This window comes from Sus scrofa, chromosome 8 (genome assembly GCF_000003025.6).
Source record: "Sus scrofa isolate TJ Tabasco breed Duroc chromosome 8, Sscrofa11.1, whole genome shotgun sequence".
In the NCBI taxonomy this organism is placed as follows: domain Eukaryota; kingdom Metazoa; phylum Chordata; class Mammalia; order Artiodactyla; family Suidae; genus Sus; species Sus scrofa.
Window position 1 is genome coordinate 96,886,226 of NC_010450.4, and position 25,653 is coordinate 96,911,878.

The following is a 25,653-nucleotide window of genomic DNA, read 5'->3' on the forward strand; positions in this document are numbered from 1 at the left end:
ATGGAGGTTCCCAGGCTAGGGGTCGAATCAGAGCTGTGGCCACTGGCCTACACCACAGCCACAGCAACTCGGAATCTGAGCCGCGTCTGCAACCTACACCACAGCCCACGGCAACACCGGATCTTAACCCACTGAGCAATGCCAGGGATGGAACCCGCAACCTCATGGTTCCAAGTTGGATTTGTTAACCACTGACCCACGCCAGGAACTCCCTGATTACTCTACTCTTGTAAAATGGTCAAAATATACCTCTTTTCCCTCTGTCTAATCTACCATAATCTTTCTTTCTTTTTTTTTTTTTTTTTTTTGTCTTTTTAGGACCACACCCACAGCATATGGAGGTTCCCAGGCTGGGGGTCTAAACAGAGCTGTTGCTGCCAGTCTACACCAGAACCACAGTAACGCCAGATCTGAGCCGAGTCTGCAACCTACCCCACAGCTCACGGCAACACCGGATCCTTAACCCACTGAGCAAGGCCAGGAATCGAACCAGCAACCTCATGGTTCCTAATTGGATTTGTTTCCTCTGCACCACGACAGGAACTCATAAACTACCATAATCTTTCCTTTACTTCCAAACCTAGTTTCTATAGCAGCCTTTGCCAAAGACCCCCACTCCCAGTCCAACTGATTCCTATAGTGAAGTTTATGTGTGTGTGTGTGTGTGTGTGTGTGTGTCTTTTTAGGGCTACACCTTTGGCATATGGAGGTTCCCAGGCTAGGGGCTGCATTGGAGCTGTAGCTGCTGGCCTACACCATAGCCACAGCAATGCAGGATCCAGGCTGTATCTGCAACCTACACCACATCTCCTGGCAATGGTGGATCCTTAACCCACTGAGCAGGGCCAGGGATCAAACCTACATCCTCATAGATACCAGTCAGATTGTTTCCTGTGCGCCACAACAAGAACTCCTATCGTTAAGTTCTTATCTCTAGATTTTAATTGTTTGCAGTAATTCATGAGTGTAAATATAATATCTAATAATGAATTATACAACATTTAGATAACTGTGGTCTATCAGAATGCTGGGTTCCCTGACATCACACATATTTGGGGGGAATATTTAGCTCTTGTAGGTACTGAATACTATTTTGCTAGAGCCTTCCTTGCTTACTTTCTGCCTTACCCTTTTTGGTTCACAACACAAATAAGAAAGAAAACATATTCACTTCAAGGTTTAGCTACATTAATCAAATGTGACGTGTTTTCTCTACTTAGAACATAACAAGTAATAAGTTTGAAATAGTCTTTTATTGTGAAGTATAAAATATTTAGAAATGATTTAAAAATTTCAGTTAGATTTAAAAATTCAATAATCTTTACAAGGGAAAGCACCACATTAAAAATTACATTCGTAAGAAACAATTTAAACTACATATGCTAAAATTATTTAATAGGAGTTAGAACATTATCGAATCATGAAATTCAGAAACTTAAAAAAATTTTTTTTTGTCTTTTTAGGGCCGTACCTGTGGCATGTGGGTTTCCAGGCCAGGGTCGAATTGGAGCTGCAGCTGCTGGCCTACACCACAGCCACAAGAATGCCAGATCCAAGCTGCTCCTGCACATATACACCAAAGCTCAGGCAATGGCCAGATCCTTAACCTGCTGAGTGAGGTAAGGGATTGAACCCATGTCCTCACGTATACTAATCGGTTTGTTACCACTGAGCCACAGCGGGAACTCCCAGAAACTTTTTTTTTAAGCACAGATCTAAATCGGAGTCTCAAGCTTAGATGTCTTCAGGGCTAAGTGAGAAACACAAAGTAATGAAGTACTCTGACAGAAGAGGGAGTCTGGAGGACTATGGAAAACTGGGGCATATAAAGACTTTTTGAAGTCAGAAACTTTTGAAATATTACATGTGCTGAAGAAAACAACTATTGGCCAGGCTGGCCTATATTGGCTGCCAGTTTGCAATTCTGGGCTAAAGGAATTTCTAGCAATTTATGTTCCAAATCTTCACAATGGCAGACAGCAGTTCTTTAAGTACTTGTATGGATATATTCTTAAAACACCTGGTTAAAAGATTTTAAAAGTATCTTCTTTCATGTTTGAGAGAAATTAGTTATGCGAAAGAGTTAATAAACTGAAATGAATTTTCATTCTTTTACCAAAAGAAAGTCACATACCCTAGTATATTATTGCTTAAAAGGAAATACATGAAAAATAAAGTACTGGTTTTACTGAAGCCATTGTTCAAAAAGCATTCAATCAATTGCCTTACTAAATACATAAGAAAATACTTGTAATTCAGTTAACAAGTTTTACTTTACTTTTAAAGGGTATTTTGTTGAAGAACTTTAGTAGATTTCATTACATCAGTGAAAAGTAAAGGTTCTAATCTGAACACGTAAAAATGCCATAGCTCAATGGCTATAACCATGTTTGTTTGTTATGTCAAGGCAGTGTTACAGAATTTACACTTTGTATGCCATCAATGACTTCACATCATTTTTAAATAGTTTTAAAAAATTAAGGTGATGGAGGCATTAAGGGACAAATGAAATCTCCTTTGAAAAAGGATACAGGAGTTCCTGTCATGGCTCAGTGGTTAACAAACCTGACTAGAAACCATGAGGTCTCGGGTTTGACCCCTGGCCTTGCTCGGTGGGTTAAGGATCTGGTGTAGCTGTGAGCTGTGGCGTAGGTCGGAGATATGGCTCAGATCTCATGTTGCTATGGCTGTGGCATAGGCCGGCAGCTACAGCTCTGAATTGACCCCTAGCCTGGGAACTTCCATATGCCATGTGTGTGGCCCTAAAAAGACAAAAAAATAAAAAAAATAAAAAAGGCTACAAAGACACATTAAAATTCAAATATCCTTGCCAGACTAGGGATACATATTTTAAGATAACCCATAGACAACACATATTTCAATGAAAACTCAAGTACTTTTATTCCAAACCCAAAATATTTTCTACTTTTAAAAAACATTTTAGCTCTTGGCTTGAGAAGTTTAACATAAAAAGAAAGCACCAAATGTAGCCATATAATCTTCCATTTTAAAAAGTTACTAGTTATTCTATCTTTTCAATAAAGTTTATGTGGGACAAATCAATTTCATATGTGGCCATTATTTCTGAAATTAAAAAGCCAAAGCTGTTAAGTACTTGGGCTAAAGTTGTATGTTTAGCAAACTAGAGTATGTATAGAAGAAAATGTTGAGACAGTTATCTATCAATTAATGCAATAGGTCTTTCATTATTTAAGTTTTTCGTGAAACTTTTCAAGTTGGGGAAATATGTTTGACATTTTTTTCTCACCTAATATTTGGCAAAGTTTTAAAGTTTAGCCAAGTCTTATGCATTTTATCTGCATTCTCACATTCATTTTAATTATTAAAAGCACTAAAGTACAAAGCAATCAGGATTTTTTTTAGAATTCAAAGTTAACACTGTTTTCACATATCATAAGTGTCCAGGGCAGCACATTAAAATTGAAAATAAGATTATTATAAATTCAGTATGGGTCCACAATGAAATAAACATGTTTCTCAAGTCAATAAAAGAAATATCATATAAGGGTATATATTCAACACAGGCTGATGTATCACAAGATTTGATTTAGCAGTTCTTTAAAAACCAATAGGGTTTCTATGAATACATTTATTTTAAATTAATAAATTATTCATAATATAAAATTTAAAGTTTTTGTAAACAGTAGCAACAAACTAGATGTTGATTATATGGGATTCCCACAAATACTAACAAAATAGTTCAACATCATTTAATCCAAATATTGGTTTACAGTTATTCAAATGTATTTAAATATTATAGTTGACTGATCTATAACACTGAATTCAAGACTCAGTTGATAGCAAGTAGATATATGGTGCTGTCTGCTTGTTCTTCACATCATCAAAGGATGAAACCCACAAGAAACATGATGGCTGTACTGGTTACATACGGTGATCCAATTAGTTAGCATATTTGTGGAGGAAGCGTTCAAATGCATCATAGATGGCTCGTCTAAAATTAAATATGAAAGAAATTAGCAAAGCAGGGGGACAGACAATGCTTTCACTTAAGTTATTTCCAAATAACCTATGGCTTGCAACCTGACCTCCTCTTCAAGTAGCTGTGAAGGAGACAGATACCTCAAGGTGGGTATTTATATCCATGTAACATCACCACTACTAGAAAACTTCAAATATACTTCCAAATGCCATCATTTTCTGTGAAGCATTTTTTTGTGCCTTAATGTTTATATTTTTTATATATAGGTATACATATATGTATAAGACAAAATACTAAAAAAAGGAACTCATTTCTTCTTATTTTGTTATTTGCTGTAAATTAAGTAGTTTTTTAACTTCAAAATGTAATAGTCTTCTTAATAGATTATGATAAAGCAACTAAATTTAAAATAATTACTTTCCTACAGTAACTTTACTTGGTATTTTAATATTTTAATTGGAAAGGAACAGTTAAATTGATCTGGCCAGCTTCATAAGATATTATTTCTTTTTCTTTTCTTTTTTTTTTTGCCTTTTAGGGCAGTATCAGCAGCAGATGGAGGTTCCCAGGCTACGGGTCAAATGGGAGCTGTAGCTGCTGGCCTACACCACAGCCACAGCAATGCCAGATAGAGCCTAGCCGAGTCTGAGACCTACACTACAGCTCACAGCAACGCCAGATCCTTAACCCACTGATCGAGGTCAGGGATCACATCTGCATCCACGGGGATTCTAGTCAGATTGTTTCTGCTGAGTCACGACGGGATCTTCCGTAAGATATTATTTCAAGTCTTATTTTTCCCCCTATTGTCAAATACATTTTCATTGTAGAATATTCAGAAAATCCAAAAATGTAAAAAGGGAAAAAAGTCACAATCCCATCAATCTAAGGTATCTACAGTTAATCTTTTCCTCCAGGCTTAAAAAAAAAAAAAAAAAAAATGCTGGGTGTTCTGGTCATGGTGCAGTGAAAAAGAATCCAATTAGGAACCATAAGGTTTTAGGTTCTATCCCTGGCCTTGCTCAGTGGGTTAAGGATCTGGTATTGCTGTGAGCTGTGGTGTAGGTTGCAGACACAGCTGGGCTCCTGCGTTGCTACGACTATGTAGCCAGCAGCTGTAAATCCGATTTGACCCCTAGCCTGGGAACTTGGGAACCTCCAGGTGCCGTGGGTGTGGCCCTAAAAAGCGGAGAAAAGAAAAAAAAAGTTTATGTTTGTATTTTTACCCAGTTTAAAATAATAACTAAGATTATATTAATCTTGTATTGTTTGACTAAGCATTTCCTCACATCCTTAAAAAGAAATTAAGGAGTTATTGCTGCAGCATATCGGGTTAAGGATCCAGTGTTGCCACAGTTGTGGCATAGGTCGAAGCTGTGGCTTACATTTGATCTCTGGTCTAGGAACTTCCATATGCCATGGGGTGTGGCCAAAAAAAAGAAAAAAGAAATTAAGATTATCTTTAAAAACTGACACCTGTAATAGACTGTGATTTCCAATTTATTGGAAGACAAAGCTTTCTATCCCCCTTGTGTGTATTTGGCTTAAAAAGTTGTAAAATAAGGCCTAAGGGTGAAATCTAGGCTTGTTCATTTTATACACACACACACACACACACACACACACACACACACACATAAAGAAATCCTGCTCTGTAGCACTGGGAACTATCTAGTCACTTATGATGGAGCATGATAATGTGTGAAAAAAGAATCTATACATGTATGTGTAACTTGGTCACCAAGCTGTACAGTAGAAAACTAACAGAACACTGTAAACCAGCTATAATGAAAAAAAAAAAAATCATTTTATATATATATATATGTATAAAGAAATCTACTCTTGTGTACATGGTATGAGGAGGGTTAGTAAAGGTGTAAACATGCTTTTTTAAATTTTGTAAATTTTTATTTTTGCTTTTTAGGGCCACACTCTAGGCATATGGAGGTTCCCAGTCTAGGGTCGAATTGGAGCTACAGCTGCCAGCCTACACCACAGCTCATGGCAACGCCGGATCCTTAACCCACCGAGTGAGGCCAGGGATGGAACCTGCAACCTCATGGTTTCTAGTCAGATTGGTTTCCACTGCGCCATGATAGGAACTCCTATATATATTTTTTTTAATTAAAAAAAAATTTCTGTCTTTTTAGGGCCACATGCACGGCATATGGAAGTTCCCAAGCTAGGGGCTGAACTGGAGCTGCAGCTGCCGGCCTACACCACAGCCACAGCAACGCTAGATCCAGGTCACATCTGCAACCTATAGCACAGTTCACAGCAATGCTAGATCCTTAACCTACTGAGCAAGGCCAGGCTTGAACCCGTGTCCTCATGGAAACTAGTTGGGTTCATAACCAATGAGCCACAACAGAACTCCAACACGTGCATTTGTAATCATTTCAATAGTCTCATATTCACTTGTATTATCGAATTTTAAACAACACAAAATATTAGAGGACATAAAAGAGTGGCTTGTTTTACTTTTATACCTGGTGAGTGCAAAGACCAAATTTGTAAAATTGTACCATTCCAGTGTCATCTAAGCTTTGTTAGTTCTTTTTGTTTTGTTTTGCAGTGCTTGTAGCATGTAGAATTTTCTGGGTCAGGTATCAACCCGCACAACAGCAATGACCCAAGCTACTGTAATGACAATATTGGATTCTTATCCTGCTGCATCACAGGGGGAACTCCTAAACTTTGTTAGTTTTAAAGTGACTAGTGGGGAGTAGGAGGCCAAATATAGCTTAGTAGTGACTTCACCTGAACAAGTTATTTAATCTTTTTTCCCCTTGTGTTTCTTTGTAAAGTAGATATTAAAAATAACATATGAAGCAACTGTTCTAGTACTTGGCACATGTTAATAGCTAACATTGATCTCCTGAAATGAAGCCTTCAAATAAGAACTTAGGAGTTTTTTATAGCTGACTGATTGTATCTGTTCTTCCTAATACTGCTCAGACACACTCCCACTTAGATGCATGAAAAAGTAAAAGAAATTTGATAACAATTTACCAAAGCAAGTATGTGGGCTTTCTGCCTTCACATGTAAAACAGAACTTTAGACTCTTCTTGAGCAACCCTAGCAACCCTAAATACTCACAATTTTTGTTTGTTTTAGCTGTGCCACAGGGTCAGTTGAGTATTGGGTAAATAGCTGCTCATTCACCAACTAACTGAGACTCAAATGCTAAATGAGTTTTGTTTTTTTTTTTTTCATTTTTTTTAGGGCTGCACCTGCAGCATATGGAAGTTCCTGGGTTAGAGGCTGAATCGGAGCTGTAGCTGCCGGCCTATACCACAGCCAGAGAAATGCCAGATCTGAGCCGCATCTGACATTCACTGCAGCTTGTGGCAATGCTGGATCCTTAACCCACGAGTGAAGTCAGGGATCAAACCTGCATCCTCACAGATGCTATTTGGGTTCTTAACCCACTGAGCCACAATGGGAACTCCTAAGTAAGTATTTTTTAAAAGATCATACTATAAAAAAATTTACTATATTCTTTAAGACATTAGAGCCTTGAAGAATTACTCTGTACCTCAAAAAGGCAACATCTATAAATTGAAGTACATAAGCAACAACATACAAAGAATTATTTCATAGATTAAAAAGAGCTAAAACAGGGAGTTCCCATCGTGGTGCAGTGGTTAACGAATCCGACTAGGAACCATGAGGTTGCGGGTTCGGTCCCTGCCCTTGCTCAGTGGGTTAACGATCTGGCGTTGCCGTGAGCTGTGGTGTAGGTTGCAGACGCGGCTCGGATCCTGCGTTGCTGTGGCTCTGGCGTAGGCCGGTGGCTACAGCTCTGATTCAACCCCTAGCCTGGGAACCTCCATATGCCGCGGGAGCGGCCCAAGAAATAGCAACAACAACAACAACAACGACAAAAGACAAAAAAAAAAAAAAAAAAGAGCTAAAACATGTCAAACATAGCAAACACAATTTTTCTATTATATGGCTATACAGCTGGCAGTTTTGGAACACACTATATGCACAGGGCACTGGTCTAAGCACTTTATGTGAACTTACTTAACCATTAATGATAAATATTCCAGTAATACGTGGTACCATTAAACTTGAATACAAGTAGAAATAAAGTAGCATATCAAAAAACTAGAATAATGTTAAAGGTTTTTATAAGCCTTAACAAATACTGGAGTCATAAAATGTTATTAACAATAAAGCTAGTACTTCATTTCTCATTTAAGGTTCACTATTCACTTGTTACTGAAAAACATTGCTAGATTATTCCACAGATGCCCAGTTCATTCTGAGAGAAGAACATCAGAGTGGAGTGAAAATATCATGATGAACCAAAGCAAGTGTTACAAACCTTACTGTTCCTTCCTACACCCTAAAATACTGGCGACTGATATTTGAAGAGGGTGAAACCAGACCAATAAAGCATGCCTATCATATGCTATTTCCTATTTCTCCAGAAGGAAGAGAATAAGAGGAATAAAACGTATAATAAAAAAAAAGAAATTCGAATCTTTTATATTTTTTGAGCCAAGAAAAATCCCCAAACAAGTTAACAAATAGACAACTGATTGACCAATCATCTTACCTGAAAAGTCCTTGTTTGAAAAGATAAGCACTAATATGACCCCCTTCTAGATATCGGATTTCACAACCAGGCCAAATTTCTTGTAGACTTCGAACTCCTGTTCGTGGAATATAGGCGTCTTCTTTGGCTTGAACCACTATGATGAGGCTTGGGTCAACTGGAACTAGGTATAGAATTTTTTAAGAGGCAATATATATACTATTAAGAAGCTCTAAGAATTTTATATAAATACTAGCAACCATATTAGAAAATAAAAATATACCATTCAATGTAGTGAAACATTTGCCAAAACAAAACTTTTGATTACTATACCATAACATTATAATATTCATCTCTAATACAATGAGATGAATATTCTAAAGATAAAAAAATCCAATGTTTTTAATGAACTATTAAATGATCTTAGATTTTCATGGATAAAATTTAAATATATTACATTTAAATAAAAAGTTTATATTAGAAAACACATTGTGGAGCCAACAATAAATACACTTTTTTTTTTTTTCTTCTTTTTTGTCCTTTTAGGGCCACACCTGTGGCATATGGAGGTTCCCAGGCTAGGGGTCAAATCTGAGCTATAGCCGCCGGCCTTTACCAGAGCCACAGCAACGCCAGATCCGAGCCATGTCTGCGACCTACACCACAGCTCATGGCAATGCCGGATCGTTAACCCACTGAGCAAGGCCAGGGATTGAACCCGCAACCTCATGGTTCCTAATCAGATTCGTTTCTGCTGTGCCATGATGCGAACTCCAATACACTCTTGAAAATATGAAATTTATTTTGTAAAGCATCCTTAAAAATATTTCACATATTATCAGCATATATTCTCAATTTACATAAAAATCAATACCTGAGAAATTTGCTACATGAGTACATTCATCCATAACTCCTTTCATAAATATTAAAGATTCTTTCTGAAGATTATTTCTTCTTTGTTCTTTACTGAGTAGGTGGTATGACTGAGGACTGCAACTTGTATAACTACTTTTATTGGCTGAAAGTGTTTGATTGAAGCACTCCATCTTAGAGGTATCTTGCAACAAAATCCTGATGTGGCACTGATAGGTGCTTTACTAGATTTATGGCACTCAGCGGATTTCTGGGACACAACTTGATCTGTCATGTCTAAATTTAAAGTTCTAGAAGCCAAGTTAAGGTTAGTTAGCTTGTCTGCACCGCTAGGGAAGCGCTTCACAAACTCTTGTCCCATTTTGAAAGAATCTGTCTGAATATATGAAAGAAAATAAAATGTCATTTAATATAAATAAGACTTTATTTGAGAAACTTTCATCAGTGAATAAATGGATAAATAAAATGTGGAATGTACATAGAAATAGATTTTTTTTTTTGTCTTTTCTAGGGCCGCACCCACAGCATATGAAGATTCCCAGGCTAGGGGTCTAATTGGAGCTGCAGTTGCTGGCCTACGCCACAGCCACAGCAACTCGGGATCCAAGCCGTGCCTGCAACCTACACCACAGCTCAAGGCAACGCCAGGTCCTTAACCCACTGAGCAAGACCAGGGATTGAACCGCAACCTCATGGTTCCTAGTTGGATTTGTTAACTACTGAGCCATGACAGGAACTCCAGAAATAGATTATTATTATTCAGTCTTAAAAAGGGAATGAAATTCTGACACATGCTATAACATAGATGAACTTAAAAGACATTATGCTAAAGGAACAAGCCAGATACAAAAGCACATATTGTATAATTCCACTTTTATGAGGTACTTAGAGGAGTCAAATTCATAGAGGCAGAAAGTAGAGTGGTTGCCAGGGGCTGGGAAGTTAATAGTGAAAGATGAGAAACAACATAAATGTCTATCAATAAGGTTTTGGTTGGATTTCCTGCTACAGAACGCTGGGTTAAGAACCCAACTGCAGCAGCTCAGGTTGCTGTGGAGGTGCGGGCTTAATCCCGGCCCAGTGCAGTGGGTTAAAAGGATCTGGCTTTGCTGAAGCATGGGTCACGGCTGTGGCTCAGATTTAATCCCTGGCCCAGGAACTTATATGTGCCCCAAGTGCAGCCATTTAAAATAATAATAAAACAAAAAAACAAGATACTTGTTAATAAACCATGGTACATCCATCTATATAATAGGCTGTTATGCAGCAGTGAAAAAGGAAACATTTGTGTATAGTCCATAAAAAAGAGAAGAGGAAAAAGATTTCCTATTTCTATTGGTTTGAAAAATTCCTTGAAATACTGAATAATATAGTGTGTTATTTGTTGAAGGAGACAGAACCTAGGTAAATTGGGAATGGGGTAGGATCATTTCATTGTCTTTTTATACTTTTTGATGCTTGAACTGTATGACTATACAACCTATTTAAAAAATTAAAGAATGGGAGAGTTCCCATCGAGGCTCAGCAATTAACGAACCTGACCAGCATCCATGAGGACGGGGGTTCAATCCCTGGCCTTGCTCAGTGGGTTAAGGATCCAGAGTTGCTGTGAGCTCTGGTGTAGGTCCTAGATATGGCTCAGATCCCAAGTTGCTGTGGCTGTGGTGTAGGCCGGCGGCTATAGCTCCGATTCAGCCTGGAAACCTCCATATGCTGTTGATGCAGCCCTAAAAAGACAAAAAGGCTAAAGAAATAAATAATTAATTAAAGAATGTAAAGTTGGTTGAAGGCAAGGAAAAAAAAAAAAAAAACCCTGACATGTTTAACAGAATAAAGTCACTAAAGCCATTCAGGTCACAGAAACATAAAAGGGAAAGAAAGGAGATTTAGTAACATCCAGGAAATGTAAGATCAAAGCATCCTAGAATTTTACTCAGAGTGGAATACCAATAAATTTAACTTCTTTTGACTGGAAAAACACAGTTTTTGTTTTTTTGCTTTTTGGATTCTTTTTTTTTTTTTTTTGGCTACACTCATGGCATGCAGAAGTTTCCAAGCCAGAGACTGAACCAGTGCCACAGCAGTAAGAATAATGGATCCTTAATCCACTGAGCCACCAGGGAACTCGGAAAAACAGAGTTTGGTTTGGTTTTTTTTTTTTGTCTTTTTAGGGGTCTAATCAGAGCCACAGCCACAGCAAAGCCAGTTTTGAGCCTCATCTGCAACCTACACCACAGCTCATGGCAATGCCAGATCCTTAACCCACTGAGTGAGGCCAGGGATCAAACTCACAATCTCATGGTTCCTAGTCAGATTCATTTCCCCTGTGCCACAATGGGAACTCCTGGGTTTGGTTTTTTGAAACCAAAAAATAAGGAAGCCATCTTATATTTCTTGAATATTCATTACTGTGAACTGGTTGTAACTGAGACAAAAAGACTCTAGTTTTATACAGCCACCAAGAGTGAGAAGCACAGAACAAAAGTGCTGGATAAGAATACACTACCAAGGAAGTTCTCTTGTAGCATAGTGGGTTGGGGATCTGGCATTCTCACTGCAGTGGCTTAGGACTACTGCTGTGGTGTGAGTTTGATCCCTGGCCTAGGAAGGAACTTCTGCATGCCATGGGGACAGCCAAAATAAATAAATAAATAAAAATAAAAATACACTACCATTTCAGAAAACCAAAATTTACGAGCCTCCCTTAAAAAAATGCTTGTTAAATTTCTCATAAAAGTCTCAATATATCTTTCTGATTATATAGTGGAATACAAGGAACTAAGTAGCAGGTAGGGCTATTTTGTAATAAAACAGCAAATAATTACCCTCTGAGGTTATGCAAGATTGACCTTTTTTAAGACAGGGGTTTACAGTGATATAATTATCAAGTCCATACTAATAGTAGGATTCCTTTTCTTTCTGAGATTTCTTCAATTTTCAGTAACTTTCAAGCTGAACATGGAAATTTTTTTTTTAGAGCAGATTCTGCTTTCATGCTTAAAATTTATTGCAAGTTGTTAGAAATTTGAATCTTCAAGATGTAAAAAAGTTAAAGATTAAAAAGTTGGGGAGGTAGAGGAATCATTAGTTATGGTCATACAGAGTCTTCCTGATACAAATTTCAGCTTCTTTGCTTATTTTAGCTGATAGTCTTGGATAAGGGCTAAAGCTTTGAAGGTCTTAAAGACCTTAAGTTCAGTAATGAATATAACTATATATTTTTTTATGAACATGGAAAATTTTAAAGTTCATGAAAAAATTGTGAAAAGAATTGTTCGCCTTGGGAGTGTAATAGGGAATCAATTCATTATACTAAAAACTGGTAAATTAAGGGAAAGAAGCATTTATTCTGCCTTTCCTATATGAATTGAACTACAAAATAAGAAATAATAGACAGGGGAAGTGGCCTTTTCCTTCAAATTAATAATGATAAGAGTGGAGTTCCTATTGTGGCGCAGCAGAAATGAATCCGACTAGGAACCATGAGGTTGAGGGTTTGATCCCTAGCCTAACTCAGTGGGTTAAAGATCCGGCATTGCCATGAGCTGTGGTGTAGGTCGCAGTTGTGGCTCGGATCTGGCATTGCTGTGGCTCTGATGTAGGCTGGCGGCTACAGCTCTGATTAGACCCCTAGCTTGGGAACCTCCATGTGCCACTGGTGTGGCCCTCAAAAGGACAAAAAGGCCAAAAAAAAAAAAAATGATAAGAGTATCAGCATTTTGCAACCCTCAGTGTACGAACAGACATAGGCCTTAATTAAGCATCAATGGCTACTTATACCACAAAAAAGAGACCACCAGACATAATGTGCTTCCTATGCTCTTACCAAAGAAATAAAAACTGAGTTTAATCACACCCCTAGTTTCCAATTTGCAGGCAACATAGAGTATGGAAAAGCATGCTAAACTGTACTATGAGAATGCAAACAGAAAAATCTAGACTATGAGAAATTCTACAGGTTAAATAGCCCAAGTTCTTCAATAGATAAATTATAAGGAAAAGAAAGGGATAAAAGGGAACTTACAGCTTAAAAGACACTTAAAAGACATATCAAATAAAAGAAACATAGTGTCAGGAGTTCTCGTCCAGGTGCAGCAGAAATGAATCTGACTAGGAACCATGAGGTTACGAGTTCGATCCCTGACCTTGCTCAGTGGGTTAAGGATCTGGCGTTGCCATGAGCTGGCTGTGGCGTAGGCCAGCAGCTATAGCTCTGATTCGACCCCTAGCCCGGGAACCTCCATATGCTACAGGTGGGGCCTTAAAAAAAAAAGAAAAGAAAAGAAAAGAAACACAGCATCTAGGGATGGGACAGTGAAATTATTTTAAAGCCAAGGGAAGTAATCACTAAAAATCAGGATAATGATAACTAAACAGTACAAGGAAGAGGACCTTTTGATTAGGACACATGAAAATGGTTTCTGGCTTGAGTGGTAAGTTCTGAGCTGGGTGGTGAAGGTCTATTCTTGATCTATTACAAATGTGTTTGCAACTTAATAAATATAGTATGCTAAACAACTGCTCTGCATGATTTTCTGTGTCTGTATTTTATTTTAAAAAGAATTTTATTTAATTAATTAATTAATTTTTTGCTTTTTAGGGCAGCACCTACGGCATATGGAGGTTCCCAGGCTAGGGGTCCAACTGGAGATGTAGCTGCTGGCCTACACCAGAGCCACGGCAACACCAGACCCTTAACCCACTGAGCAAGGCCAGGGATCGAACCCGAAACCTCATGGTTCCTAGTCGGATTTGTTTCCACTGCACCATGATGGGAACTCCAAGAAGAATTTTAAATAGTAAAAAAAATAATAGTACTGCTTATTTATTTATTTATTTACTGGCTGCACCTGCAGCATATGGAAGTTCCCAGGCTACGGACTGAATCTGAGCTGTGGCTGAGACCTATGCAACAGCTGCAGCAATGCCAGATTCTTAACCCACTGCACTGGGGTGGGGATTGAACCCTTGCTGCAACAGAGACAATGCTAGACCCTTAACTTGCTGTGCCACAGCAGGAACTCCCAGTACTGCTTTTTTTTTTTGTCTTTTTCTTGGGCCGCTCCCAAGGCATATGGAGGTTCCCAGGCTAGGGGTCTAATTGGAGCTGTAGTCTCCGCCTATGCCAGAGCCACAGCAACTCGGGATCCGAGCCATGTCTGCAACCTACACCACAGCTCACGGCAACGCCAGATCGTTAACCCACTGAGCAAGGGCAGGGACCGAACCCACAACCTCATGGTTCCTAGTCGGATTCGTTAACCACTGCGCCACGACAGGAACTCCCCAGTACTGCTTTTTTAAAGTCTGCAATCTTTTTAAAAAATCTGAGTCATTAAACACACTTAAAATTCCCCCCCCAATGTTATAAAAAAATTAAAAATACTTACACCACAATATTCAAGCATGTGAATAATTTCTTCTTCATAAACTGTCTGTGTATAATACTGCTTTTCCAGCTCCCTCCAATTAATGGATTTACTTAGCACACCCTGAAATAATAAACTAAATTAAGATCAGGTCACACCATAAAGCAATAATTTTATTATTATTACTATGAAGAAAAGAATTAACAAAGCAAGCTTGAGATCGCCTATCTTTAGATAGGCCTGCTTGTAAGGCTGGCCCTTGACTAGAGAATGGGAATTTGACTGGTAAAAAGATCTTTACTCTGATATAAAACTTCCAGAATGATAAAGTGGGAACTTCCCATAGTTACTGTGCCTGAACTGCTTATATAGACATTGTAGTTTCTACTGAACACCTGATTTACTTCGGGAATTTTAGTACATGCTGGGCAGAGGGTGCCTAAATGACTACCCCTGATAAAAATCCTGGGCTCCTAGGCTCAAGTGAGATTCACAGATGGACATTTTGCACATATTTTCACAACTCACTGCTGAAAGAATTAAACACATCTTAAGAAGATTCTATTGGAAGGTTAAGCCTGCTTTCCTTTAGACTCTGCCCCATGTACCTTTTTCCTTGGCTGATTTTGTAGTGTATTCTTTTGCTGCAATATGTTTTAGTTGTGAGTACAACTATATACTGTGTCCTGTGATTCCTTCCAGTGAATCACCAAACCTAGGGGTGATTCTGGGGACCCCCCCTCCAAATAATTACCTTTAATTATATATAGTTAGCTCAATATTAGCTGTAATTAAATTACCGTAGTGAAGACCCCAGATGCTGTGGACCAAGATAGACATGGAATCAACGGCATAGGCTTAGGCCAGTTGGATACTGCTAAGGAAGCCATCTGTAACATGATAACATTCAGAGATTCAGTTTAAAGTTTACATTAATTAAAATGAAAAATATTTAAAGTCAAGAAGTACTTTGTGTAGTAGTTGGTGAGATTAAGATATGAACACAAAGTCTCTAAAGACTCATGAGAACATCTGGAAACCTCTTCAAATTCTCCAAATCATAAATTCAACAACTTCCCCCCGAAAAAGTAATAAAGTATATTAGGAAATTTTAAGTAACCTCAAGACCCTTGACAGAAAGCTACTTTCTAAGGGTAAATATAGAGCAAACATGCTGAGATGTGGGTGTTGGGCAATAGGCTACACACACTCATTACCTAAGTCACTCAGGAAGAGCAAAGTCTCAGAATATTTTAAGGCCACACCAGCGGGACATGGAAGTTCCCAGGCTATGGGTCCAGTTGGAGCTGCAGCTGCTGGCCTATGCCACAGCTGGCCTATGCCACAGCAACACAGGAACCGAGCCACATCTGCGACCTACCCCACAGCTCACAGCAAGGCTGGGTCCTTAACCCACTGAATGAGGCCAGGGATTGAACTGCATCCTCATGGATACTAGTCGGGTTCATTACCGATGAGGCACGATGGAACTTCTAAAGTCTCAGACTTTTATAGTTGACTGAAAAATGTCAAGAATTTGTTGAACTATAAAGATTATGTAAGTGATATAATGTATTATGGTAAGGGAAGGGAAATGTTATTTTTCACTGGAGAAATCAGAGAAGGCTTCATGAAATGGCTGTCTTTCAGGGAAAATGGAAGATGAGATCTTGTCTTCCATAGAAAAGAGACAGTATGACAATGGCAAGATAGTGAGAAACAGAGGGTCTGGGAAGAGCCAATATACTTCAATTAGGCTGCTCAATAGGGTACATGGGCTCAATGGGGTAGGGGAAATAGGAAGGGCTAGAAAGATTGATCAAGATGTATGACAGAAGTTCTTTTGTTCTGTAGATAATGGGGAATTAACAAAGAGATCTGAGCAAAGGAGTGTCATATTAAAGTGATTTAGGAGTTCCCCTTATGGAGCAGCGAAATGAATCCGACTAGTATCTATGAGCATGAGGGTTCAATTTCCGGCCCTGAGCAGTGGGTTAAGGATCCAGCATTGCTGTGAGCTGTGGTGCAGGTTGCAGATATGGCTTGTATCCTGTGTTGCTGTGGCTATGGCATAGGCAGGCAGCTCTAGCTCTGATTTGACCCCTAGCCTGGGAACTTCCATATGCCTCGGGTGCAACCCTAAAAAAAGTTATTCAATGAAGCTAAAATGATAGTATTTTATAAGACTGATTAGAGAGAGTGAGGTCTGAGGTAGGGAAACCAGTACACCATGAGAAGACCCTGGAGGAGAACCTGCCATAAATTCATTCCCATGCTCAATTCCCTAGATCTTACAAACATAGACACAATTAAATACTAGTTGAAAATGAAAATGCTCACTTACGTGTCCCCCCATGGAGATTCCAGTCATTCCTAGAGGTCCATAACCCTCCCTCTCTAGCCAGTGCAAGAGAGCTGCGGATTCTAAAACAAGAGCTCCTCCCATCACAAAAAGGTCAGACACGTTCTTTAAACTGGACCTTCTAGCCTCACAAAACAAAAGAGAAAATTTATTTTATGTATTTACATTTTAATATGTGCAAATTACAACAGGCAGATAGATTTCATGCTTTTCTTTTTTTTTTTTTTTTTTGTCTTTTTGCCATTTCTAGGGCCACTCCCACAGCATATGGAGGTTCCCGGGCTAGGGGTGGAATGGGAGCTACAGCTGCCAGTCTAGGCCTCAGCCACAGCAACACAGGATCCCAGCCATGTCTTCAACCTACACCACAGCTCATGGCAATGCCAGATCCTTAAGCCACTAAGCAAGGCCAGGGATGGAACCCACAACCTTATGGTTCCTAGTCAGATTCATTTCTGCTGTGTCACAACAGGAACTGTGAGAATTTCTTTCTTTTTGTCTTTTTTTTTTTTTTGCTTCCTAGGGCTGCAGGTGTGGCATATGGAAGTTCCCAGGCTAGGGGCTGAATCAGAGCTGCACCTGCCGCCTTAAGCCACAGCCACAGCAACACAGAATCTGAGCCGTATCTGTGAGCTACACCACAGCTCATGGCAACACTGGAACCCTGACCCACTGCTCAGGGCCAGGGATTGAACCCACATCCTCAAGGATATTAGATTTGATTCCAGTGAGCTACAAGGGGAACTCACAGAAGAGAATTTTTTATTTGATAGAACTTAAAACTGTTAAAATATTTATGGGAAAAATATTTCTATACTGTCAATTTTTAGTTAAATTACCACTTTTAATATAAGAAAAATAAATTTACAAATTTATGGTTGTCCCTTCCTAGAAAAAAAAATTACAATAGATTTAAAGCATACATTTTTTAAAAAAGCAATGTGAAAGAATTTAACCTAATACTAGGCTAATGTATTACCAAAACCTTAAATGCTTATTTCCACAAAAAAACAATTTATGAATAAATATTAGAATATTAATTCCCCTAATTATTTATTTTGACTTATACAGAAGTTTGAATTTTCAGGTCCATTTCAGGTGGCTCTTTTATATAGAAGTTACTAATGTAGGTTCCAGGGTAGTAGTGATGTGTTACAGTGAGCCCATTCTCAAACTGTTTAACAGCTTTGGATGAAAAGAGGCTTAAGATGGCCTTGAGAGAGAGAGAGAGAGAGAGAACTGTTTATTATTTAAATTGCAAGCCACTTCTTACTTAGGATGGACTGTTTGAGAAAAAATATACTTTCCTCACAGTAAAACACATTGGAGCATTATTGCATTTCTTGGGTACATAATATCTTATAGAATATTTTATGAATACAATTCTCACAACAATTCTGCATGGAAGAAATTATATAGTATTCCCACTTCATGCACAAGTTCCTGGGCCAGGGATTGAACCCGTGCCACCGCAGTGACGACACTGGATCCTTAACCTCTAGACCACCAGAGAACTCCTAGTGTCCCTACTTTATAAGTGAGGTAACTGATACTTAGAGAGGCCAAGGCCATGCAGTTAGTAAATGGTAAGTTATAATTCCAGCCTATGTCTGCATGACTCCAAAGTCAGAGGCTTTCTATTACACCCATGCTGCATCTCACTACAACTCAATAAAGTCTTTTGCTTATTTACCACCTATAGATAGGGTAAAAATGATGCACCTAGTTCTGAATTCATAGCTTAGTTTCAGAGCAAGAATTTCCTTTTTTTTCTTTTTTTTTTTTTGTCTTTTGTCTTTTTGTTGTTGTTGCTATCTCTTGGGCCGCTTCCGTGGCATATGGAGGTTCCCAGGCTAGGGGCCGAATCGGAGCTGTAGCCACCGGCCTACGCCAGAGCCACAGCAACTCGGGATCCAAGCCGCGTCTGCAACCTACACCACAGCCCACGGCAACGCCGGATCGTTAACCCACTGAGCAAGGGCAGGGACCGAACCCTCGACCTCATGGTTCCTAGTCGGATTCGTTAACCACTGCGCCACGACGGGAGCTCCTCTTTTTTTTTTTTTTTTTTTTTTTAAGGGCTGCACCTGAGGCATATGGAAGTTCTAAGGCTAGAGGTCAAATCAGAGCTGCAGCTGCCTGCCTATGCCATAGCCACAGCAATGCCAGATCCCCAAGATGCATCTGTGACCTACTCAGCAGCTTGTGGCAATACCGGATCCTTAACCCACTGCGCGAGGCTAGGGATTGAACCCGCATCCTCATGGAGACAACACTGGGTCCTGAACCTGCTGAGCCACCAAGGGAACTTCAGAGCAAGAATTTTTGAAGTATTTAGTTTGGACTAAATATAGATTATGGAAATGCAAAAAGAGTTGACTTCAAATTTATCATTTGAAAAGACAAGAAAGAGAAATTTTACCTTCAGATTACCTATGATACGCATTGCAATAAGAGTTAGTGTTTACTTTTTAAAATTTTATTTCTTTGTGTATTTTTAGGGTTGCACCTGAGGCATAAGGAAGTCCCCAGGCTAGGGGTCGAATCTGCAGCTGCCAGCCTACACCACAGCCACAGCAACTCAGGATCCTTAACCCACTGAGCGAGGCCAGGGATTGGACCCGTGTCCTCATGGATACTAGTTGGGTTCGCTACTGCTGGACCACAATGGGAACTCCAAGAGAGTAGTGTTTAATTTCACAAAGAAAGTAAATTTACTTTGAAAAAGGTAAACATTGTATTACTTCTTTGGTTACAGTTTCACCAATATATCTTTTAATTTTTAAATTTCTAATTTATATTTTTATCAGACACTCAAAATGCAAAAAGCTTAAAGTAAAAATTTAAAATAGCATGCTCACTACAGTTTTATAATAGAATTTCCCCCCCAGTAACACTTGGATATTAAACTTGAACTACTAGAAATTTTAGGATTGCTGGAAAAATGCAGCATTTATAATGACTGGAAAAATGAAGGTAACATATACTTACATTTGGTCCTTGGGTTTCCTGCAGCCATTTAAGAATGTGGGTCAAAGAGAAAGTTTTAAAAGAATTAAATATACTATGTATCTCAAAACCCACTAATTTAAGCAAATAGTTAAATTTGAAAACAATTTAACACTGAAATAACAATTTTCTTGTTATCTCAAACAGGCTGTTTAGAAGTTGTCAGTTTTTTCAACTTAGTTTTCTTTTTTCTTTTTTTCCTTTTTTGGCCACTTCATGGCATGGAGATCCTGGGCCAGGGATCAGATGTGGGCCACAGCTGCAAACTAGACTGCAGCTGTGTCAATGCTAGACCCTTAACCCACTGTGCTGGGCCAGGGATAAAACTTGCATCCTAGTGCTCCAGAGACACCATGGATCCTGTTGTGCCACAGTGAGAACTCCTTTCCTTTTTTTTTTTTTAAAAGCTTCAACGGAATATAATCACATATCATATAATTCACTCAACTAAAGTGTAAAATTTAATGTTTTAATATGTTCAACAGGGCTACGCTATCTTCGGCTTAATTTTAAGTTTAGAAGTTCCCATCATGGCGCGGTGGAAACGAATCTGACTGGGAACCATGAGGTTGCAGGTTCAATCCATGACCTCCCTCAGTGGGTTAAGGATCCGGTGTTACCATGAGCTGTGCTGTAGGTCACAGACATGGCTTGGATCTGGTGTTGCTCTGGCTCTGATGTAGGCCAGCAGCTACAGCTCCAATTAGACCCCTAGCCTGGGAACCTCCATATGCCATGGGTGCAGCCCTTAAAAGACAAAAGACAAATAAATAAATAAATAAATAAATAAATAAATAAATAAAGTTTATTGTTTTTCTTTTTATTTATGTTTATTACACAAAGTCTAGATAATATAGAAAAGCATATTAGAAGAAAAACTACTTTATCTACAGATAACCATATTAATAGTTTAGTGTATTTCTTTCTAGCACTTTCCATTACGTACAGTTTTTGTTATTTTTTTTCTTTTTAGGGCTGTGCCTGCAGCATATGGACGTTCCCAGGATAGGGGCTGAATCGGAGCTACAGCTGCCAGCCTATGCCACAGCCACAGCAATGCCCGATCTGAGCCACATCTGTGACTTATACTTCAGCTTGTGGCAATGCCAGATCCTTAACCCACTGACCAAGGCCAGGGATTGAACCTTCATCCTCAGAGATACTATGTTGGGTTCTTAACCCACTGAGCCACAATGGGAACTCCAAAAGAGGTATTTCCCTTTTTTTTTTTTTTTTTTGTCTTTTTGCCATTTCTAGGGCTGCTCCTGCGGCATATGGAGATTCCCAGGCTAGGGGTCTAATTGGAGCTGTAGCTGCTGGCCTATTCTACAGCCACAACAACGCAGGATCCGAGCCGCATCTGAGACCTACACCACAGCTCACGGCAATGCCAGATCCTTAACCCTCTGAGCAAGGTCAGGGATTGAACTTACAACCTCATGGTTCCTAGTCGGATTCGTTAACCACTGAGCCACAACGGGAACTCCAAGAGGCATTTCTTTTAAAATAATGGTTTATTTTTAATTTTTACTTTTTAATTTTAATTTTAATTTTTGGTAGCTCCCATGACATGTGGAAGTTCCTGGACCAGGGATCGAACCTATACCATAGCAGTGCACAGTTTTTTAATGGATTTTCTGATTTTAGGTTTTTTGCATACCTATACCATATCATAAAGTTTATATCATTTTTTTGCATTTAAATACTTTTCATTCATTACTGCAAACTTTTTAATAATTGTTAAAATTCACCGAATGCTTATTATTTTCCAGGCACTACTGTAGACAGTGTTAACTATTTAATACTCTGAATAACCTAAAAGATTATTCCCATTTACCGATGAAAAATTGAGGTACTAAAAGGTTAACTAAGAGGTCCAAGGTCATACGGGTACTAAGTAGCAAAGCAATAAATATAAAACAACCAATTATACAACATTCCAGTATTATGAATCACAATTTATTTAACGTTTTTCTATTGTTAAGACATTTCAGCTATTTCTTTTTTTTTTCTTTTCTTTTTTGCTTTTTAGGGCCACATCCTCGGCATATGGAGATTCCCAAGCTAGGGGTTGAATTCAAGCTGTAGCCGCTGGCCTACACCACAGCCACAGCGACGCCAAATCTGAGCCGCATCTGTGAACTACACGACAGCTCATGGCAATGCGGATCTTTAACCCACTGAGCAAGGACAGGGCTTGAACCTGCGTCCTCGTGGATGCTAGTCAGATTTGTTTCTGTTGACCCATGACAGGAACTCCAGCCATGACAGGAACTCCATTTAAGCTATTTCTAATGTTTTACTATGAGTTATAAGCTATTAAATATCTTTTCTCTTTTCTATCATTTTATCTTTTCTTAATATTCTATCCTTAGAATAAACTTCCCAGAATTAAAATCACTCTGTCAAGAGTTTTTTTATGGCTCCTGATACATATGGTAAAAGTGCTTTCCCAAGGGTTGAATTAATTTTGACAGTCATTAGTAATGAGAGTGCCCATTTCACAACAGCCTTACAACTACTGTGTTTTATTTTTTAAATCTTTGTAATTGTTGCTTTAAGTTTACATTTCTCTTATTACCAGCAACGCTGAACATTTCTTTATATCTGTGCATCACTTTCATTTCTTCTTGTGGGAATAGTCTGACGTCATCTTGAAATTTAAGTTAAGAACTGTTCTAAACCTCAACTGATACTTAAACATAAATGCATTTCAAACATGAAGAATTCCTTAACAGCAAATACTTGACTTATTATACTAAAATCCATCATAAGTCTCCAAAGAAATAGAAGTACAGTTTATCTTTATTATCCAAAGAAGCAAAATCCGTAAATTGCCTTTAAAAAAGGCATAAAACAATCTCTCACTTCTTTTCATCCTTACTTCTTAAAAGTATTTTCTGAAATGACTAAATTTAACTGATTTAGAAAAGCTGGTTACTATCTATCATTCCTTTTGATGACAAAATCTATAAATAAATAAGAGAAAAGATTTCTAGATATCACAAAAGGATATAATAAGGGTTTTCTAACAGTAAAGAAGCCATTCGGGCCTCTTTAATCATAGGACGAGCCATTAGTGTTCGTCGTCTCCAGTAATGCTGAGGAAAGAAAAAATGACATACTAAAGAATATGATAACTGCATCTGTTAAGGAGAGTATTTTTAGAAATTTTTATTAACATAAAGTTGATTTACAATGTTCTGTCAAGTTCTGCCTTATAGCAAAGTGACCCAGTCATACATATATACACATTTTTCTCATTATTTTCTATCATGCATCACAAGTAATTGGATATAGTTCCCTGTGTTACACTACAAGACCTCATTGCTTATCCATTCTCAATTTAAGAGTTTGCATCTACTAATCCCAAACTCCCAGTCCATTCCAATCTCTCCCCCTCCTCCTTGGCAACCACAAATTCATTAGGACAGTACGTTAATAATAAAGTCTTACATGATCTCCTGTTCCAGCAAGATGAATGCAGACAGGTCTATATTTGCTGTTCCATTCTTTAGGCACAATAAATTGGAACCTATTTAAAATAAAACACATCAGCAAAATTTTCCTTAAAAGGCTTTAAAACAAACTTTGGATTCTTAAAAGTTTCATAATTAAATTATTTAGGAGAAAAGGTAATTTAGAATTTTGACACTCAAACTATAATTGACCGATTAATGTTTCTCCAACAGCAACAAAGATACTCTAAATTTACTTTGTGTTAGGGTATTAAATACTCAATTATAACATAAGTACAGAATATATTGTAATATTTTTACCATATTCAGTATCACAACTTTATACATACATAATGAAATTTTCTTATTTTGCGAAGACATCAATATATGATTAAGTCTTAGAGAAACAATTGTTTAGATAGCTCTACTTTTTCTCCTTGCAGGAATAATACTTGGCTGTAAAAATTTTTAATGTATCAATAAAATAGTTCCTGTTATCTTTTCTATTTTTCAACTTGGAGTGTATGACAGGATCTGATTAAAACTTTTATGTTGAAGTTCCCGTCGTGGCATAGCGGAAATGAATCTGACTAGGAACCATGAGGTTGTGGGTTCGATCCCTGGCCTCGATCAGTGGGTTAAGGATCCGGTGTGTTGCTGTGAGCTGTGGTGTAGGTCACACACTTGGCTTGGATCCTGCGTTTCTGTGGCTATAATGTAGGCCGGCAGCTGTAGCTCTGATTTGACCGTGGGAACCTCCTCCATATGCCGTAGGTGTGGTCCTAAAAAGCCAAAAAAAAAAAAAAAAAAAAAAATCAAAAACTTAACATTTTTACCATTTCTAAGTGTACAGTTCAATTACTTTTTTTTTTGGTCTTTTAGGGTCGCACCCATGGCACATGGAGGTTCCCAGGCTAGGGGTCAAATTGGAGCTGTAGCTGCCAGCCTACACCATAGCCACAGCAAGGTGGTCTCAGAGCTGTCTGTGACCTACACCACAGCTTACAGCAATTCCGGATCCTTAACCCAGGGAGCGAGGCCAGGGATTGAACCCATGTCCTCACGGATACTAGTCGTTAACCATTGAGCCACAATGGGAACTCCTCAATGACATTTACATTGTTGTGCAACCACCACCACAACCAGACATCCTCAGAACTTTATCTTTTCAAACTGACTTTCTTCTCTTTTTAATTTCCTCAGCAGTCAACATTCTGGAATTATTATTACAGGAGAATACTATACTGTCAATTCAAGGTTTGACCTTAGATGGTGGCATTCTCAGGCAACAAAAACCTGAATTCTGAGCTTACTTTGCTCAGTCAAGGGACAATATCACTAATTGTGATTTTGTCAATAAATTGTTGAAAGAACATATACCAGTAAATTTAGGGCGGTTTAATGATTATTTCTGTTTTGTACTCATGAAAACTAACTCTTAATTTTCAGTCTCCTAATCAAAACTACCAATGTTTACAACTCTCCTCATTTTGCATTCCCGGCACTGTCCTGCTTTTTGATATTTTGAAGATTTGTGGGAAACGAAAACATTTTAAAATGTTTTCTGGGGAGTTCCCGTGCAGCACAGCAGAAATGAAACCAACTAATATCCATGAGGATGCAGGTTCGATCCCTGGCCTCGCTCAGTAGGTTAAGGATCTGGCATTGCCATGGGCTCAGATCCTGCGTGGCTGTGGCCAGCAGCTGTAGCTCCAGTTTGACCCCTAGCCTGGGAACCTCCATATGCCTCAGGTGCGGTCCTAAAAAGCAAAAAAAAAAAAAAATTCCATGGAAAGCTGGACATCTCTGCTATTATTTGTACTTTGCTTTTGTCCCCATGGCAAAAAAGACTTCATTATTGGAGAATAGTTTTAATAGGAATCTTGAATACAGTACTCACTGCCACTTTCTAATAGAGGCTCATTAATCAGCATGCCTGCTCAAACTATACTATTTTCCTGCAGTCTTTTCTAGCATGTGGAATTCCTGGGCCAGGGGTCAAAATTCCTGATCTGAGTCACAGCAGTGACAACTGCTGGATCCCAGCTGGATCCTTAACCTGCTTGGCTACCAG

General features: G+C 38.5%; 1 protein-coding gene across 1 annotated transcript in view; it reads right to left on the minus strand.

Moving 5' to 3' along the window:
- Positions 1,239-25,653, minus strand: part of ABHD18 (abhydrolase domain containing 18) — a 37,399-nt gene continuing 12,984 nt past the window's right edge. Inside the window, 10 exon segments of the mRNA XM_013978904.2 lie at positions 1,239-3,973; positions 8,530-8,692; positions 9,383-9,580; positions 9,583-9,757; positions 14,772-14,873; positions 15,551-15,640; positions 17,095-17,233; positions 20,104-20,131; positions 23,138-23,222; positions 23,578-23,656. Of these exon segments, the coding sequence (XP_013834358.2) occupies positions 3,922-3,973; positions 8,530-8,692; positions 9,383-9,580; positions 9,583-9,757; positions 14,772-14,873; positions 15,551-15,640; positions 17,095-17,233; positions 20,104-20,131; positions 23,138-23,222; positions 23,578-23,656 (1,111 nt within the window). The 3' untranslated portion in view covers positions 1,239-3,921.